General features: G+C 37.2%; 1 protein-coding gene across 1 annotated transcript in view; it reads right to left on the bottom strand.

Annotated features, from left to right (window-relative positions):
* Positions 1-1788: 1788 nt before the first annotated feature.
* The window catches only part of ZNF804B (zinc finger protein 804B), a 225130-nt gene continuing 206460 nt past the window's right edge, over positions 1789-20458 (bottom strand). Inside the window, exons 3-4 of the mRNA XM_058036350.1 lie at positions 11926-12056; positions 1789-9347 (exon numbers count right to left, since the gene is read on the bottom strand). Coding sequence (XP_057892333.1) covers positions 5675-9347; positions 11926-12056 — 3804 coding nt within the window. The 3' untranslated portion in view covers positions 1789-5674. The remainder of the gene's footprint in view (positions 9348-11925; positions 12057-20458) is intronic.

Genomic DNA, 20458 nt, shown 5'->3' with positions numbered 1-20458 from the left:
ATAAGTTTCAGATGGGCACTTAAGTAGAGGCAGCAGAACTGCTTATACCTTTGATGGAAGTCTAACACGCTTTTCAATCTTATCTTTATTTTGAGGGTTTCATAGCCAGGTCATAAAAAATTAGTTTGGGCTGCATCTTCTTTTAAGACAGTTGTGTATCTAGTGCTTGACATCTCAGCCAAGAGTGCTTTTAAACACATTCACAAAACAGACTGGTCCCTGTTAAGCTGTACATGTGTAAAGTAAATGCCCATTAATGTAACTGTAGATTTATTTCCGTCTATAATTTCTGTAATTGGAAGTTCAGCATCTTCTGTGTTTTCTGTTAAAGAAAATAATGTGTTCATTGAAGAATAATAAAAAGAATGTTAACATTACCACGTGCTCTATAGACAAGCAATGTGTGGACTTACAGCTCATCCTGGTGGTCCTGAATGAGAGTATTTTCATAACCTGAAATATTAATGAGTTAATTCCCCTTAGCCCTGGGGCAGAGAAACATTCAAGCACATCACAACAGTGTGCCCCAAACTCAGCACGGCAGCAGTGCAGTTCACTGACTTGCAGATTCCTGTTATTCCTGCACACATTGTGCCTGCTGTCTAGAAAGATAAAAGTAATGAGCTGCATTCATGGTGATTCTTTATATTTCTGTATAAAATACATATTAAGATACTTAGTTTGCATAATAAGATAATACACTTCCCACCAGAGTGTAGGAAGGATTTTGCTGGCTTTACAGTTAACTTTATCAAGAATAGTAGGGTGTGGACAACTTCATTTATTCACATATTATATCTCAGTCAAAACAAGGTGGGTGACTTGGTTTTGTTTATGTTTTTGTTTCTGTTTTTGTTTTTTCCCCGGCTTATACAAAGATTTGCTCAGCAACAAACAGGTGGGATCTGATCTCAACTGGAAGCCTATTTGAGCTAACATTAATGTCATAGATATTAATTTGCAGGGGATTTCCTTCAGACACACACACTCCTTATATGTCTAATTATGAATTTTGTTTTTATTATAAAATGACTAGAAGGAAAACCACAATTGAATGGAATTAGATACCCAATTGAATGGAATTAGATATATAGTGCCAATTTTGTCACCGTGGGTTTGCATCAGTATCAAGACTTTATAGAATGCCCAAGTCATGAAATGTCACTGCAAGGTAGATTAGTTTGGTCCCAGAGATTGGCCAAGGTATTTCCAGCTATGCAGATAGGCTGGACAGAATATAACCTCTGTCACATCTCACCTCAAAAAACAGAGTTTCATCTACTACAGACATGGTTTTTACCTTCCTTCAGTCTTTGTGCTCACCTGGAGATGGGACACTTATGAAACTATCCACTGAGGGGTACAAGTAGCCTTGTAAATAGAACAGCAGTTCTGGGAGCACTGAAGCTGAGTACCTGCATAACCAAAAGCCTTGTGTCAGAAAACAAGTTAAATGAAAGGTAGATGGAAAAGGATGCAGCAAACAAACTGGAAAAATTCAGTGTTATAGGGAATATGTGGGATAAAGTGATACTTATCATAACTGTTTGAAGATTTAAAGAATGATTGAAAAGTGAATAAATGACACATTTGTAAATCCTATAGTTAGATTCTTTACCAAAGGATCTGCTATACAATTATTTGGGGAACCTGACAGATGAGTTGTATGTCGAATTATGAATAAACTGATCAGTGCATAAAAATACTCAGGAGAATATTTATTCATTAAAAATCCTTGGAAAAAACACATAGATAGAATAATTTTTGTAAGGAATATTTATTTTCAGTTCCATTTAAACAACCCACTTTTGTAACACATACTAAAATCTTTAGGAAACATCCTATGAAATTTCAGGATTATAACCACAGTAATGAATTAAATGTATTTCAGTTCTGGAAATTAAAATACAGAATATGTTTGCATCATTCTGCATTTTATTAGGTTGCTGCCTTTTGGTATGCTTCACATTAAAAATACATGACTGACACTCTTTATACCAGTAAGCCTTTTTATTGAAAAAAAATATTATTGCATTAAACTACATTCCCAGGGATTCCTTGAATAAGCTAAAACAAAAGTCCCATTGCATGTACAATAGTGCAATTCACTTAGCTACTGTATAATATAAAACACTTTATACAGAGAATACAAAACAAAATAACTAGTTTACATTTTATTCTAGCCAGAGTATTATCCAGTTTTAGATATAAACTTGACACTTTTAAAATCAATCTGATCAAATGGCATTTTTATGCAAATCTGCACAACAAATATACATGTTGAATGTATTCCAGAAATGCATCAGATTAAAAAAAATCCCAAACAACAACAAAAAAGTTTATCATGGTGTCACTTAGGAAATTTTTTAAATTTGAATTTTAAGGTGTGGGTGACCTCTTTCCTTAGATTATGTATCAAGAATATACAATCAAGCTAAAATAAATTATTAACTTGGTGTGTATATATCACTGCCATAAGGATACTATAACTCTTTTAAAAATGTCTTTAAATAAAATCAAAATTGTAGCATGGCTCCATACATCAGGCTCAATAATGCTTTTAATAATTATAATGATACATATTTAAAGTACATTACTGATGAAAAAAATATGACAGCAATTAGAGAAAATATATAATTTCAGCTGTGCCAATAGCTTTATTACGTTTCTCCAAGAAAATCCCTTCTGTGTACTAAGAACCATATTGGACATTGCCTGTGTTTCATAATCAGTGATTACTGGTTTTCTGTTGTGCTCTTTCTGTTTCTAATCTCTCTTTTTCTCCCCATTAATGCATCTCAAAATTCTAATTCCCATTGTTACAAGAATTAAAATGATTCTTCCTTGTCAATTTATTTGCTCTACCATATTGGTATGTACAATGATACATGGGAATCCTAGGATTTCATTTATTCTAGAGTCCTGTTGTATGGTGCATACATTGAGGGAAACAAATACATCTATTTTCCATAAGTGATCTATGTAGTAGGATATGGTTAAGTTTGATTTGGTCAGGTTTCTTGCCACAGAAATTTCTATAGTATTAACATTTTCTGGTAGAAGTGGGAATACAAAATACGTGTACACACATTAAAGATGAGATTAGCCCATCATTACTTCAGTTCCATATTTTTCTTTTGGTTTATCTGCCTAGGGTACAAATGAACTCTTATACACACTGAGAACAGCTGGGTTTACTTCAACAGAGATGAAACTGGGCCCACAAATTTAAAACTTGTGGGGCTGGAAATGTCCCACCTTTTATGCTGGATTTATCCCTGGGCTGCAGGTGATGGCCACACAGCCCAGTCAGCCCTCCTGGGGCACTGCTTGACCTGCTGCCTTAGATGTCCAGAATTCAGAATGTTTCTACAGAGTTGTGACTAATGTGTCCAAGTGGTCCACTGAGTGAGTGATCTCCATCCAAGCAAGTAAATATTTTCAGAGGTGTTGACTCAGAGTAAGTGAAATATGTTTGATTCTCAGAAAATAAAGTATTGGAAGTACAGAAAATATTTGTGAATTCAGGCCTTATTTTGGGAAAATTTTCAGCCAAAATTGAAAGGAAGAATTGTTAAATTCTGGAAACATTTACTTCTACATTCTTCCCGAATAGATTTTTTGACTTCCTTAATTCTGAGGCAATAATTTCAATTAAAGAATTACTCTACAATTTAAATGAGAAAAATAAATATAATTTATATGCTACTTACATACAGATAAGTAACACCAAAAAGGCATGAATCCATTTTGTTAATGAGACTAAAAAATAAGTTGGGAATCAAACCAAAATATGCTTGAGGGTGCTGGTGCCACCAACCTTTTTCAACACTAAAATATTTTGCTTCTGCATAGTCTCCATAATTTTTTTCTGGTTTTTTTTTCAATAGCTAAACCACCACCAAATATTTAAAGCTACTTGGAAATACAAAAATAGGAGTCACAACTTGTAAAGTAACTCAAAAAGTTTGGCATATTACCAGTTTATGCTGAAGAAGCTCCAGAAAGACAGAAATTAAAATAATTCCAATTTTTTGCAATGGATCAATGCATTTTGATTAAAACTAAGAAAATTGGTTCTGTTATATTTTAAAGACACAACTTATTTGCAATTAGAGTTTTCAGCTTCTTCAGGTAGCTGAATATAATGGATTAAAATTCTTCCAAAAGTTTTTAAATGTGTTTTATATTGATTCTGAAAGATACTTATTTGTGCACTTATTGCAAATGAATTGAAATTATTTCAAATGTTTTTAATCCCAACAAACAGGTACTGTGTGTTGGATTTTCATGGTCCAATTTTATTGGGGAAGCATGCTTGCAGTCTAACCATAATTATGAACTAATTTCATGCTAAATATCCTGTGTTCAGTTAGAAACTTTATAAAAAATGTCAAACTATGGCATTCAAAGAGATGCTGTAGCCTTCATCTGTTTCCAGATACACAGTTATTACAACAATTTCAGCCACACATTACTCTGAAGGTTGGATACATGCATTCAAACCCTGTTGATTTGTAATTTCAATTTACTTGTTGAGAGTTTGGGAAGCCATGCGAGAATCTCGACATATTTGTTTGAATTCAATAAACTTTTAAAGGCTGAGTGCTTGAACAAGTTTTTCTCCTAGTCTCAACCTGTAGAGCCAGTTTTTTATCAGGATTTTACTTCTACATCATTATGAATATCTGCATGATCTTATAGGACCAGCCAATTGTTTCTGTTGTTTGTGAAAGGGATGAAAAATATTGACACATTCTTTGGGAAAGACTCTTCCACACATCAGAGCTCTGTTTGGTGGGGACTTTTGGCCAAGTACCTCTGGGGTTCAAAGGTACCACTGGCTGCTTGGCAATTCTGGGCTGGTGTGGCTCACCCTGACATGCCCTGTCACACAGTCATGCCCAGGCAGTGCCAAAAACTTGGCTTCTCAGTGAGCCTTCTTGGATGCTTGGCTCAGGGAGAAAAGAGGCAGCCTGCCTCTGCCAGTGCAGAGCTCCCTGTGCTAAGGGAATGCTTTGTTATGTGCCCATGACCTGACTGCAGTTCCTTTACACTGTCCAAGCAACATGTGCAGGGATGAAATCACTAAAGTGTCTTCAAGGTGGTGTTGTGATCCTCACCTTCTAGTGCTCACTCGTCAGCCCTCCCTGTTTACTTTGGCCAGGAGACAGCCCCAGGGTCTGCCGGTCCCAAATACCTTATTTTTAACTCAGTTCAAAATACCTTAACCAAACCAGGCACTGTTTCATATACAAACTCAGAAAATCAAATCTTTGAGGTGTGCCAAGATTGCTCAGCCTTAAATTGTGCTACTTTAGATCCCTCATCAGTGTTGATATTGATCCCATTTTGTCTGGGTGCTGTGGTCCCTTTCCTACTGACTTCCATTTCCTATAGACTTCACTTCAAGCTATTCTTTTAAAGCATCCTGTGGAATGACACTGGCCACCCATCCTTCTTGTGATAGTACCACAGAAGGCTTTAAAGCAGCTTTTCCTCAGTGATACAAGAATAAAATCAACATTCATATGCTGTCAGCCAGATTGTGGAATTTAAAATTTTTGTTGTTGTGCTCTCAGCAAAACAGTAGATTTCCCCTCAGAGGTGATTGAATGCTGAGTGCTTTATTTTATTTTAATTTGGGGTTGGAGCCATGATGAAATCATTTGGGCTAGTTTAAGTAGCTAGAAACACTGAAAACTTCTTTTGCTGTAGGTAACTGTTGGGTCTGGATAGAACAAGAATAGTGATGGGGCTCTTGTCCTTGGAATAAGGGATGAACTAAGTGATTTGGGTGTATAGCAGAAGGAGTGGCAGTGTTCAGGTGTGGTGTAAATAAGGCTGGGATGTATGCAGCGTGAGGCAGTGCAGGGAAGGTCAGTGGGGACGGGTGGAGGGGAGTGGCAGACACCAAGTGCAGTGGGTGTCCTGTCAGCAAAGCAGGGTGGGTGGGAATAAGGGCTGGTGCTAAAGGGGACAGTGATATGGGGGCAAAATGTGCCTGAGAGAGGGGGTGGAGGGGTGCCAGGGAGAGATGGCCGCCGTGGGGGTGCACAGATGCCGAGACAGCGAAGCGCTGCAGCAGCGTGTGCTGGATGGTGGTGACAGCGGCCTGCTGCTGAACAGGCAGGGCAGGAACTGCTGGTGTTGCAGAGAAGGCAGCTGGTCCTGGGGCAGGCAAAACTTTCAGGTGTTTTGCCAGAAGTTGTTTCTGCATGTGCTGCTGGGCTTGCAGCTGCAGCAACCTGTATTTGTCTACTTCTTCTGGTGTAAATGTGATAGGCTGCTGTGTTAAAGGAGGGGAGGTGGATGTGCTGTACACTTCTAGGTCATGTAGTGTATCACCATACTTCTGCATAGCATTGTCACAAAAAGAGTCTGAACTGCCTTCTGCCCGGTTCAAGTCCATGTTTACATCATGTAGTTCTTCTTTGGTCTCTGTTGAATCAGCAACAGAATATCTATTAGAGGGAAAAGCACCAGGGAAATCATTTGGTACTGGATCACAGCTTTGTATAAAGGGCTGCACTTCACTAAATAAGAGACTGGTTTGTTCCTTTATTGCTGTGTTCCTTTTTATGCTTGGGCTCTGATAGCCTGTTTCAATTTGAATTTTGTCTTTAAGAACACAATGGTCATAATCAGTTCCAGGTGAAAGAGTAACATTAGTTATCTCTGATGCTTCAGTGTTGTTTTTCTTCACACTGTTTTCCAGTGAACTGATTTCATTATGTCTCATGTCATTTTTACCTTTGCTTAGCACTTTCTCTGGCAAAGGTAACATTGCAATGTCATTTACTGATGATGAAAACTGAAGAGCAAAGTGACTTTGTGAGTGATCCTTTAATTCTATCCCACTACTGATTGAAAATCTCTCTGGATCATGCATTTGTTCCTGGGTTTTCTTAGACTGGACTCTTTCTAAAAGTAACTTGGCTGTCATTGACTTTCTTTTTCCACATATGTCTTTTGCCAGGTTTTTGGAAGAGTGGGTGGCAAAGTTTTTTGACTGACTATTAACATTCAGAGAGTTGGAATGTGCAGTTTCAGCTTTTCCTGGTTCAGTGTTAGAACCTCTCTCAGAATCCTCTTTTGTTTTGTTGTCACAGTTGTCAGTCTCTTTTGAGACAGATCCTGAACTGCTGCATCTTGATATTCTGCTGCTAGATGATCTTTCACTGCTTCTTGAATCACTAGTGGAACCACTTTTGGATTTGTGGCAGCTTCTACTCCTACTAAGCACTTTGCCAAAATGCTGATGTCTACATCTGCTGTGTTTAGACCTGTCTCTGATTTGTAAAAGTTTATGTCTTGAACATCTTCGATATTTAATTGTGCCACTCTGAATACAGTTTCTAGTTCTGTGACTTCTACTATGACAAAGATAATCCTCATCTGTATCATCTGAAGTGAAAATACACTTGTGCTTTCTGTGTTTGTGCCTTTTATCTGTCTTGTTTTTTCTTTTACAACAACAAAGAAAATTATTTCTTCTGTGATTGTTTGATGTGGGACTCATGTAGCTACTCGTGCTGCTAACTGAAGTGTCAGAATAGCTGGAATGTCTGCCAGACAAGGACTTTTGAGGAGATGAGAATCTCCAGCATCTTGTATAACTTCCACATCCTTCATTATCTGAATACTTGCTGTTTGAACTGGATTTACAACTAAAGAAACTTTCACTAGAGTCTTTTCCACTGTCACTTATGTCACTGCTGCAGCTGACCACATCTTGAAGAGATCTGGAGTCATTTTGGTTCTCATATTTTTCTTCAGGATCAATTAAATTGCGTTTTTCAGAGTTAGAGGTTTTAATCCTAGACATAAAAGCAGAAAAGGAAATACTTTCATTTCTAATGTTCTGAGTTTTTCTTTCACAGCCATGGAAATAATGCTTTAAAGGTCTCCTCAGTGATGTTGTATAAAGACTTTTTTCTGTCACATAATCCTTTTGTGAGACATCAAGGTAAGCAGGCACTTTGGGTATATTTTCATTCAAATAATCTGCAATATATTTTTTACCATTTTCATTCATTTCTTTCCCTATGTCTGACTCAGCTTTTTGCTTGGCCTTTCTTGGATTTAGGGAACCTTTCATCTTCTTTGGTTTCAACAACTGATTATCTTGTTCATTTGACATTTGCTTGTGTTTTATTAAACCTGAGGGTTCATATTCATCTGCAGTCTTATTTTTAGAGAGATTTTTACAGCTTGCTTTGTTTGTTTCATGCTGTTTACCCTCCCTGTGATTTAAAGAGAGTCTGAAGTCAAAATACAATGGATTACAGCCATATGAAATACAGGGCTCAGTTTTTGTAAACAAAAGTAATTCTGTGGGCCACTGCAGAGCAGTGGTGCCGTCTTTGCTCACCACATGGAGGAAAGGCAATGCCTGGGGCTTAACTTCTTTAACCATGGTCTCCTTTTCCAGTGTTTCCATATTTCTATCTGTGGTTTCTGTAATCTCCAAAGATCTTTCTCTCTTCATCACTCCAGGACTGTCATTAATGTTGCTTGAACAGGTCAGCTCAGGTTCTGGCTGTCGAGGGAGCTCAGATAACTGGGCAGGCAGGTGGGCATTACTGTGCTTGTAGGTGTTCAACTGTGTACAAAAATTGCTAGCTTGGCATGAAGATGAGATGGGAGTTTCTAAGAATTGACCAGATTCATTTAGTTTGCTCTCTTGCTCTGTTTCTCTCAGTGAAGTAGAAAAATTCAAATTTGGAAGTGGTATTTTGACTTTAGAAAAGGAAGGATTAGCTCTGAATTTTTCTTCTGATTCCCTATCACTACTTTTATCATTTTCCTTTAGCATTTTAAGTTTTGCAGCTACATGACTTGATGCACTGTTATCCAAATCCATTTGGTCTTGTGCAATAGGTGACTCTTTATCCAAACTTGCTTTCAGTTGTTCTTCCAAAAGAGTGACAGAATGACAGCCCTCAATAGTTTGCTTTTTTTTATGGTTGGGGGACTCACTATAATCATTTCCTTCTTCACAGTTCTCACTGAAGACTGATGCAGAGGACTCAAGCTTCAAAGGGACCTTTTTAGAGAATGAAAAAGACACTCCTGCCCTTTGAGAGGTATTGTTGCTGTATGGGAACTTTTGTGAGATGCGGTTTCCAAGCGCATGGTGTCTTTCAGCTGGGGGGTGGTGCCTGCTTATTATAAGTTGCTGTTTCTCCAGTATGCTTTTGGAGAAGCCTTGTCCTTCGCTTGTGGTGGTTCTTTGAGAACTTGCCGCAAACTTGCTGCCCTTGTACAGGAAAATGCCGTCTGGTGATTGCTGCTTTTCCAGGACTAATCGGGGGGCTTTAAGCAATGGTCCGCTCCCAGTGATGCTTTAAGGTAAAAAATAAAGGAAAAAAGAAAGCTGCATTGAGTAACCAAGTTATGACAGAGCTTGCATTTTACAGTGTCTGTCTGGTGAAGGAGGGTGTCACTCAATTTTTTACAAGGTAAAGCTAAGTTTCAACAAACGCGCAGTTTATCATCAGTTTGGAATTTTGTATGGGCAAGACAGTCTCTACATAGAGACAATTAAATGTTTAATGTCAGCACATGAATTTTCTTTTTCAGTTATGCCAATATACAAGCAGAACAAATATTGGTTTTACTCCGAATTTATCTTTAGGAGAACCTAATCTGTGGTAAGTCTTGCTTTTCTGAAAGGGCTCTGCAAAGGAAATTGTGCTATATTCAAAAAGAGACGCTTCCACTTGGAGCATCTGCAAAATCAAACTCTAGAAGAGACGAGAAAGAGAAATATTCTGCTTGCTATGGGAAGAATGTGTTTAACTTTTAAAAGAGTAGATTCTTATTTTATTCCACAATAAATGACTGCAAAATATTCAGAGAAATTAATACTAAAACCGTCACCCTTGGGGGTGAAGAAAATCACAGCTTCCCTGGTCTCTCAAATCAACCATGATTTGACTTACTTTGATACATTTTCTGTGTCTTACTTCCATTAATTACATTATTCCTATTTTCACAATATCTCAGATTTTAAATATTATTTCGTATTCTTGTAATTAAAGAAAAAAGTTAACTATTCTAGGCCCTTAACAAAAAAAGGCAAACCACTGATTTCTTGAAGCAGATAATTAACTGATACTGAAACGACTGTAGCCATTTTCCATGAAAGATGTGATATATATGGCAACCATAAAAGTGTTTTTCTAAGATATATTGTAAACACACATTTCATTAGACTAATTATCTACATTTGCTATCAGTGTGGTACCTCAGTACACTAAGAAGAAAAAAAAATAGAACCAGATTAAATTAAGAGTTTGATAAAAAATATAAAACATTTTAATTAAATAAATAAATAAATTAGTAATTAAATAAATAAAGTAAATAAATTAAAACTGTTAGGTTTGCATATAAGCTATCTATAATTGGCAGTCATGCTTTATAAGTGCTATGAAAATACATTGATCTTCAACAATGGGAAAGACAGAAAGATTCCCTGGAGTGGGGTCAACTCATAATGTGAGAATATGTGTGCATTTCAGAGAATATATTTGCCTTTGCCAGAAATTCAGCATCAGGAGATACAAATTAACCCCTATTTGTACATGAGGAATAATTTTCTCTTGGAGAAGGCATAAAGAAACATAAAGAAATCCTTTTCAAAGTCTTCTTGGAACAGAAAAATAAAATTTTTCCGTGCCCAAGATTAACAATAATTTTGTTGTCAGATTGAATTAGCTCATTGTAAGAAACTGTGTTGGAGCCTGAGAGACAGTGCCCAGGGATGGTAACAATTATATGTGTGGGGACTTCTGCTCACAAAGGCTGACATTCTGTCTTTCCTGAGCAATTGGGAGTGCTGCCCCTCTGCCAAAATCCCGGCATTCAGCCTCCTCTGAGCCTATTAGTGATCACAGGGAGGAATAGCAAGCTCTTCCCTTCCACACTCTGTGCAAAATATTATGGACTCCAGGCTCTTCCTAAAAGCAAAGCTGCTCTTTCCCTCCCAGATTCCTTCTGGCTTTCCTGTTATCACTGATATTATTGCTCTATCTGAGGCTACATCTTCAAGTGTGTGGGCATAAAGGAAGCTTCCCACAGGCAGTTACATTTGTTTCAGCAGATTTGTATGAAATGGAGTCGTAATCATAAAAGGGATATATTAGAGCTAAACTGTTATATTTCAGCAGATTGCTCAAAAGCAATTACATAGGCCAAAATGAGTTTGTAATAAACTCTGAATGCTGTTATTTCCAGGGTACATTAGTCTTCAGATGAATTTAAAACAATGCCAGTTTATTTATCTGATTAACTCATTGTGGTCGTAGATTAATATAAACAATTGGTCTGATGTCAATCTATTCTACTGAGGCATTTCTTGTCATTAAACAAAGATTTCTCAAATTTAAAGGTTTACTACTGCGATCTTTGTCCTCTATCTTGATATTAATCAATAGTGCTAACAGTATTAGGCCAACTTAATTCAGTTAATTACTTGTTTTTCATTCAAATTATCCTACAGAGAAACTGAAGAATACTCCCAGTACCTTAAAAGTAGTAAAAATTATTCACAAAGGGTTTATCCTCTCCCATTAACTTACAATCAAATGTTAAGACAGTCATACTAATCTCTTCACATCAGTTTGGGTAAGGTAAAATGGTGATATTATAAAAGCATCTTCAAAGCACTCCATTTAGGAGGCGTGAGAATAACTATCTACATGAGAGAAAATTACAAACTTTCAAACAGCATGTAATTAAGGCAGAGGATTTCAATGTATGGTTTGCAGAACAGGATCATTTGGAGTTGAAGACAGCTGAAAACAGGTTACAATACACACAATCTCTGTACATTACTTGTGTAGGAGTAAAAATATTATAATTTCTTCAGGAAGGGAGGAAAGAGGGCATTAAAACTCCATATGATTTTTAAAAACTTGCCATTCTGACTGCTTCCGTAACTCTGCAAGCTGGTGGAGTCTCTTGAGTGCTTTTTCCTGTTTCTTCTCATCTTTCCATGACTTTGAAGCCACATTTCGAGCAAATTCTCTTTGTTTTAAATCTTTCAATCTCTGTGTGAAAAGAATATAAACAGAAGGGATTAGAGATGTACACACCAGATACAGTTCCTCTTACTCAATTTATTCACTTTTCATTGTGAAGTTGGTATGTAAATGGAGAATAAAAGTATACCTAAAATACTATAATAGTGATGAGAGATTGAAAATGTTATTTTTGCTTAACAAGACAGCATAATTTGCCCTCTGCTATTTATCTGATAGATGCCTATGTATGAATGACAGCTTTTTTGGTTTCTGATGAATACAAAAATGTTCTGTTGTGTACAAATACAGACACAAAACTAGAATCCATTTAATGAGGTCAACATGTTCCTATTTAATTAATCCTGTTGAAATGTAATCCACGGGCATATACTGGAATAACTCTGAGCTCCTATGTGTATATATTTTATAGTTCTCTACTTGGACATGTATGCGCAGGTGTGTGGGGGCTTATCTGTTGGTTTTGTATCTTTTAAAGGCTGTATTATTTCCTCAAATGAGAGAACCACTGTCTGAAATATTTGATCAAGAAACTCTTTTATAGGTATTTTCACAATTTTTTTATCACCTCACACATCTATAAATCAGGTAATTGCTGCTGGAGAGAGAAAAATTCTTTACCTTTATTATATTTTTTTATTGCCCCATTTTGCACTATTGATAACAGAAGGAAAATGAAAGGAGAAGATGTAAACTACAAAGTGTCAACAGCATCCTCTGCAGAAACAGTTGTCTCTGAGTTCACTGTGCTCTCTAGGAGCCAGCAAGTCACATCTAACCTTACAACTCCCCAGTTCAGATCTATGCTTCCATACTCCATGGCAGGAATGCCTTCCCCCTTCCCCACTTCCCCAGTGTTTGGGGGAAAAATGTTTGCAAGCAGGGAAGGAGCTCTGGTGTATTCAGTCAGATGCCCAAACTGGAAGCTTTGAGGACCAGGGCTGAAATTAAACTGCTGCATTCATTCGCCCCTTGGTCCAGAGGTGGCTACACTCATCTGTGTAGTTTAGAACTACTGTATCAACACCATGCAATGCTAAATTATCAAATTTTCAAATGCGGAAAGTACATTTGAAGAAAGGTTCTGATATCTCTGTCATTTTTAAACTGCTGCTTGTCTTTCAGCATCTATGCCTACTTGACTGTCCACCACCACCTAATTATCAACATCCAAATCACTGCCATCATCTCTTGCTGTTGTTTCACTATTGTAGGGCCAGAAGGTCAATATGCATCAGCAGGATATATTGAAGGCTGACCAAGCATGGTAAAAGTAAATTCTGCTTTCTGCAGCTCAGGTATGGGGAGCAGTCTAGCCACAGCACAGAGCTGAACACTGGCCCACATGCACCCGCTTCTGAGAAAACAGGGCTGGAGGCAAAGCATCCTCAAACTGTAGAGGTCAAGAAAATTATAAATGCATGAGAGAAGTGCTTTCTGTAGAGAGGCTTAGCTTTTGCCAATAGATTATGACAAAGAAAATGGGTGAAAACCACTATCTAAAGAGATGACAGGTTCTTTTATTGTCCAGGCAAGATGAAAGAATCCAATTAGTGGCAAAGACATAACAGAGAGGCATGGAAAAACACTTGGTGGAAACAGGCCATACAAGGTCTGTAATTTCTTTCTGTGAAGAGTGCTGGAAAGCTGTAGTGAGCATCTCTCACCACTGTCACGTCAGCTGTCCTTCAAGTATGGGATTTTTAAAAAAGTCAGATAACATCTGCGAGAGAAAAATAAGTGCTGGGAGACTAAGAGCAGAAGATTTTTGTTTGCTCTCAGCCTTTTGGACCCCAAGAAAAATGCCTTTGAGCCCTGACCTGGAGACAGGGAGAGCTGGGCTGTCCACAAATCATCTGCTCAGGGAGCTTAAGATGGGTGTCTGGCTCTCAGCCATGCTGATGGTTTTGCACAGACACTCTGTTGGATGGGGATGAGAAAGCCATGAAGTTGCTCGAGGAACTGGTGCACCACCAACCACCAAGAATCATTGTAATCATTGTGCTGCCTAGTGCCTGATGAAAGCTTAACCATTTCATCAGAACTATCTACAGTCTGTCAAATCTGTGTTTCTATGCAAAGTTTCTATCAGCCCCAACATCCAGTACTTCATGGAACTAGACTCTAAAATAGGACAGCTGCAAAGCCCTCTTTAAAGCTCTTAGGCTTCACCTCCTTCAACCTCATTGTCTGCAATTTACAGTCAAATGGATGAATATGTAAGACAATGTTACTTTTGGTTCAAAAAAAAAAAGCTTTTCAAATAATATACTAAAGCCAAAGCTAAAAAATAAATCAAAGAAACTTCCCAGAACAAATCCAAATGTTCTGTCACCTAGGTAATATTTACATGAGTGTAAAGATATTTAAGCTGTAAAGATCCTATTCTCCACAGAAAAACAGAGGTAGTCTTGAGCCTTATTAACATGTCCATTGTGAAGAAAGGGCAAAGAAACACATTTGAGAAATGCCCTTTAGGGCAGCTTGCAATGTTTTAGCTGTCACTGTGAGCTGTTCAGCATCACACTTAAAGCATTCATGAGGAAAAACAGAAACAGTTTCTACCTGTCAAGGAAACAAAGAGTAGTGTGAAACTGAGAGCTATGGAGAGCAGTACTGCAAAGCAATCTCGTTTCGTTCCTTTGACAGTCAGGATGATAATCAAAAAAGCAAATGGACCAACACTAAGAATAGGAGTTCAAGCAGTAATTTTTGCTCTCTAATGGCATGCAGCATGTGTCAGAGAAGTAGAGAAGAGAAAAAGAAATGTAGGTAAGCATAGCAGAGAACTCATCAACTGGAGCTGAAATCCAAGAAATCCAAAGCTCTACAGTCTGAGGAGAGAAAGGGCTCTCCCTGCACATCCCCTCAGCAAAACAAAACAAAGCTGTACTGCCAGAGCTCTGCTTAGGAGTCATAGTGAAATTTGTTAGCTGTGTTGGATAGATCATGGGACTGCCTGCTGAACCTGCAAAGCCCTGGTTTTCTTCACTAATAACCCGTGCCAGCCTTCTGACAAGCACACAGATATTTTCTGCAGGTGTGGTACAAGAGCAAGCAATTGAGCAGATATCTGAATGACAACCCTAAGCTCAGTAGGTGTGCTTGAAAATTAACATTGCTTTACACAGCAGTTGCATTTTTCACATAATTAGGCACTTAAATGGGCATGCAAATACAGGCACATATAATAAAATAGGATTTATTTAATAGCTTTCTTGTGTTCTGTCCTTCAATTGCTACAAATATAGTTGTCATGCAGTTATATTTCTTTTTAGACTAATTTTCTATTCTTTCTAAGATTTTTGTACACCTGTTGGTGGACATTTCCATATTTAAAAGTAAACCATCCCTTTTTTTATAAGCACCCACAGAGAGTATTAGACTACTACAAAAGAATGTTCATTGTCATGGAAAGATTTACTTGTAGAACTGCTGGGAGTCCCATTGGCTGTTCTGTCTAAGACTCAGTCAAAAACTGCTGAATCTATGCTTTTCCTCCTGGAACTCTGATATGAATCACCAGGAGATTTAAATGAGTTAATGGCATCTTCACTACCTACTTTTGCTAGACAGAAAATAACAGTAGTCAAATACCGGTAATTTAGCAATTTCTTCTCATTCTTAATGTTTGAGGTGTTGTGTTTTGTTCTTTTTTAAATTGTCTTTTTTATAAATAAATCTTTTTTATTTGGGACAATACTTGCTTTGCACTGGCCTATGACCACCTGAACACTCACTACTGGCTGCATTTGCAATACTGAGTTTACTTTCTATCCAGAGTTATGATCCTGATTTCTATTCTTCTCTGTGCAGGTAAATGTTTACCTGGATTGCTATTCTTCTGATCAGCTTCAGATGCCTTTCTTCATAACCACTGGAAAGAAATAAGCACTTTAGGGACCTGATCACCTGTTTTTAAAGCAGCTGTCTAAATCAAGAGGGATAAAGTGAAATGGAAAAGAACCTCTTTCCTTTCATTGTGTACAGAGGTTATTAAAGGTGTCTATCCTAATTTCTTCAGGGTGTTCCTTTATGAATGAGACACAGCTGACCTCCCAGCTGAGGTGCCTTTACACCAGTGCACACAGCACGGGCAGCAAGCCAGAGGAGCTGGATCCCACTGCTCTGCTGGAAAGTCAGGAGCAAATTGCCATCCCTGCAACGTGGTGAGAGGAATCAAGGGTTTAGTCAATAGGGCCACCTGAGAAACTGCCCTCTGGGACAAGGGAGCAGAACCAAGCTGGCAGATCTGTGAGGAAGTTACACCAATCCTTTGGTATAAGAGGAAAGGAGAATGGCGTGACTGAATCAAGACCTGCTGGTCAAAATAAGGGGCAAGAAGGAAATGGAAAGGTAGTGAAAACAGGGACAGGTGTCCTGGAAGGCTATAGCAATGCTGCTCAGCTGTGTAAGGACCTGTCAGGAAGGCCAAGGTGAAGCTGGAACTGATCTTGGCAAAAGATGAAAAGAATAATAGAGAGAGCAGGAATGTCAGCCAGAAAATAAAGGTTAAAGAAAACATACTGCCAAATAAAGAAAGCAAACAAGAGTGTTGAATGGGTAACAACAAATGAGGAGGAATTTGAGCTACTCAACAACTGTTTTGCTTATTCTTAACTGGCAAGTGTCTCAATTTGAGGACCATAGGAGTATGGTACTGGAGACAGCATAGCTTCTCCAAAGTATTCTGCCATGGGCTGTGCCATTACATAGATTTTACAGGGGTTCTCAGTGTTAACTGCTCCAGATTCTGGGAAGAAGAACTGTTGCTGCAACTATCCTGAGTTGCAAATCCTCTTCTTCTTCAAGTAGTGTAACTGCATGGATGGGAAATAAGGTATCTGAGAAAAAAGTAATTTTCTATGTATTAAGCTAGAAAATGTCAATTCATTATAAATTAAATTATTTTTCCCATTACATTTATAATGTTTTTGTTCTGGAATATCATTCACAATGCACCCTCCAAACTACTCATTATGCTTTCCAGCCCCAGGTAAAAATGTATGTACCATATTAGGTATATGTCTTCTGTTATATTTAGAGAGCCTTCTTTGAACTGAAGTCCTTGAACTAATGTGTTTGAGGGCCTGATTTGCTTTAAAGATTTATTCCCACTCAGCAAAAAGGCTCCTTAATTAGGTTCTAACCAAATTCACCATGGAAGGGTTAATTGAGGAAGAAAGGAATGTTAATTTCAGTAATTATTCTCTTGCCTGTAACCCTAACATTGGAACCAAATGCATTATTTGTAAAATTATTTCACACTGCAAACTATCAAATGAGAATGAGAGACACTAGAGAGCAAAATTAAACTCCATATATAAAGCTTACAGTGTTAGCTTGCTAAGTGAAAGTGGGGAAAGAGCAATGAAGGAATTTGCCTTTACTATGGTAAGTAAAATCCCAAAAATAAATTGGAAAAGCTATTATATACAGGAATTAACAATAAGAGATGAAGCTCAAAAACTGGCTGATAAATTTTCATTTGTTTTATCCATAAATAGCTACAGATCTCTTTGAAGTGTGTGCAAGTAATTATTTTGTTAGAGTATGTTCTATTATAGCCAGCTGTAACAGATTTAATATTGGTAGTGGAAGTGAATGAGAAGACAAAAAAAGAAAATATCCTTGTCTGATTGGATTAGGGAATGAGATGATAGCAGGAGGGAGGAAAATTCAGTCCTCAGACATGTCCTAGAGAATCCATCTATCAGTGAATGAGATGTTGATCACAGATCTAACCTGAAGGACAATTACAGATGACCCTTTGGAGGGCTTGTTTTTCATGTCTTCAGAGAAACTCTTACTGTTTAACCAGACCTGAAAATATTCCTGCTAATTAAACTGATTTCATCTACTGCTGGATGAAAGCATCCATTTGTGGATGCTTTCCATTTTCAAAGATCCAGTTGTATTTCTCATAAGAACCCCCAGATGAAGTTGAAACAGATGCATTTGGAGGCTGTTTCCACAGGGAAGGGGACAGAGCATGCACGGTGTGCCAGCAGTCGCTCCTGTGGAAGCCTGAGCTGTTGCCCACTCATGTTTCTCTCAGCTCCAGCAAACATCGTCACGGGCTCCACCAAGCTGGCTGCACACTGTGTGCTTAGATTAGATGCATTTAGAGTCCCTTTGGAATGCAGAGCAATTTATCCAGAAAAACCAACACATTACAATGATAAAAAACTTGGGGCAGGGTCTGTATCTTCCCTTCAAGTTCAATATTACCTCACTGGTCAGGGTGTTTGGACCCTTCTTAGATCAAAACCATCATCTTATTTATTTTATTTCTTTTTCCTTCTCCTTTAAGCAGCTAAAAATGAAGAAACTGGCATTACAGATCCAGTGCAAGACTAGTGACTTTAAAAAATTTCAGTACTTATTGTAGTTCTATTTTAAAATTATTTATGACTTTCCACATTTTTAAAGCCTGTCTCACCACTTTTTTTTCCGTTAGTTTAATTGTAGCAGGCAGAATACAAAATCACTTACATTTTAATGAAAATAGAGTCTAAATTATCCCAGAACTCTCAGGTGAGTTCAAAACCTGGCCTCAAACTTTCTTCAATGCAGTCAGAATGTTTTCAGAGCAACAAAAATGACAGTAGAAATGTCCATGCATGGATTTTAAATAACGCTTTTCATAGACAGAACTCAGATTACTTACAAAATTTCATCCTTACCATGATATCATTTTACAAATAAATAAATGAAGGCAGAGAGAGTTGAGGTGAATTTTGGATGGAACAGAGAAGAGACTGAACCAGCATTTGCAGGTATCACTAATTGCAATAATTTACAGAATCATCACTAATTCTTTGAACACGCATTGAAAAAAAATGTAATTCACCAGAATTAAACATAATTTTGATTTAGCTGTATAATAGGTTGATTCTTGGTAACTATGATACAGCTGAGGGAACAACAGCAGAGCATAAATGATAAACCTCTTCCAAGTTATTGTGCTGTGTTAATGGTTTACACAGAGGAAAGTTGACTCAACCACTCCATGGTGACTTTGAAGTGCTCTGCAAGAGAACTTCAAGTCCATCACTAAAAAAAATATTTCAATATGTCCTTGAGATAAATGTAATCTTGCTTACAGTCACCAGGCACTGAACTTTAGATGAAAAGTTACAAATTGGGCAAATGTGTGTGAAGGATACTGGAGGGACTTAAAGCAGAAGCCTCATCAAATATGTGAAGGAAGTAAAAAATTGGTTTTTTAATAGGATATAATAGCTAGCTATAAAAAAATGAGAATTTGAGGCTTTCTTTTTTTTTCTTTTTTTTTTTTTTTTTTTTTAATCAGTCTAAACCAAAATATTATTTCTCTTCTATTTGCTCAAAGTAGACTGAGCTTTTCTGGAGTAGGATGGTTAAAGGTAACCATCTATAACAAAATTCTATAACAGCAATTCTATAACAAAAAATGTCTGCTCCAAGTAAAGGAGCTTTAATACATGAGATTTCCTTGCAGTTTGCTCAATCAGAAAAGACCACAAAGGAATTTTGTAATCATCCAATCAAATCTTTTCATTAACACAAGATAGGGGACATCCAGATAAATAAATTAATCAAAGTCACTTTGACAAAGCTATTTTATATAATCCATAGTAAATTAAATTAATTACATTAAAATTCTTCAATATTTTACAGAGATCTGTATCAGTCATGCCAGTATTCTCCCTGGCACTAATGTCAAAATGACAGATTTTCTTATTTATTCTTTTTAAATTCTATCATGTCATCATCTAGCTTGATGCTTTTTCTTCTAGTGCTCTGAGACTCATTAAAAATAAACATTAAATATTAGGGGAGTTTATGGCCCGAACCAGCTGAGACAAAAATATTTATTTCTAGAACATGTTTTTTAAGGTCCTTCTTAAATATTGACAGAGTGGTACCTCACAACTATCTTAAACATCATGGATGTAGCTAAGTCATCTGGCATTGTTCCAAGCATAGAACAGAAATCTGTTTTGAATAGTCTTTTTTTTTTTATATATCACTGCTAACAAGCAAATAATTTCAATTTGGACCAGAAGATACTTTATGTTCTTAATACATTTCCAGAAACTTTCTTGCCCTCATCTCTGATGACTACAGATTTTCTTTTGCCCTTTTTACTTCCTCCACCACTTCTTTTCCAATTTCTAAACTTGTGATTTATAGTATTTACCATCCATTTTTCCTTTCTCTCCTTTATTATAAATTTAAGACAGGGAGAATTGACTTTCCTTCTAAATGAGATTAGCTGTTTATAACCTATTTGGTCTTTTTCTGTTCTGGGATTTGGGTTCTTAAACCATCTGCCAAGCGCTCTTTGAAACTTCTTTGTTCCCTCTCACATCCTTCTGTTTGATTTTTCTCCTCCCAGCCCATTTTACAAGCTCATTCACCTTTAT

This window comes from Melospiza georgiana, chromosome 1, assembly GCF_028018845.1.
Source record: "Melospiza georgiana isolate bMelGeo1 chromosome 1, bMelGeo1.pri, whole genome shotgun sequence".
Taxonomy (NCBI): domain Eukaryota; kingdom Metazoa; phylum Chordata; class Aves; order Passeriformes; family Passerellidae; genus Melospiza; species Melospiza georgiana.
The sequence above is the reverse complement of the archived record's forward strand: the minus strand, read 5'-3'. Positions and strand labels throughout refer to the sequence as shown.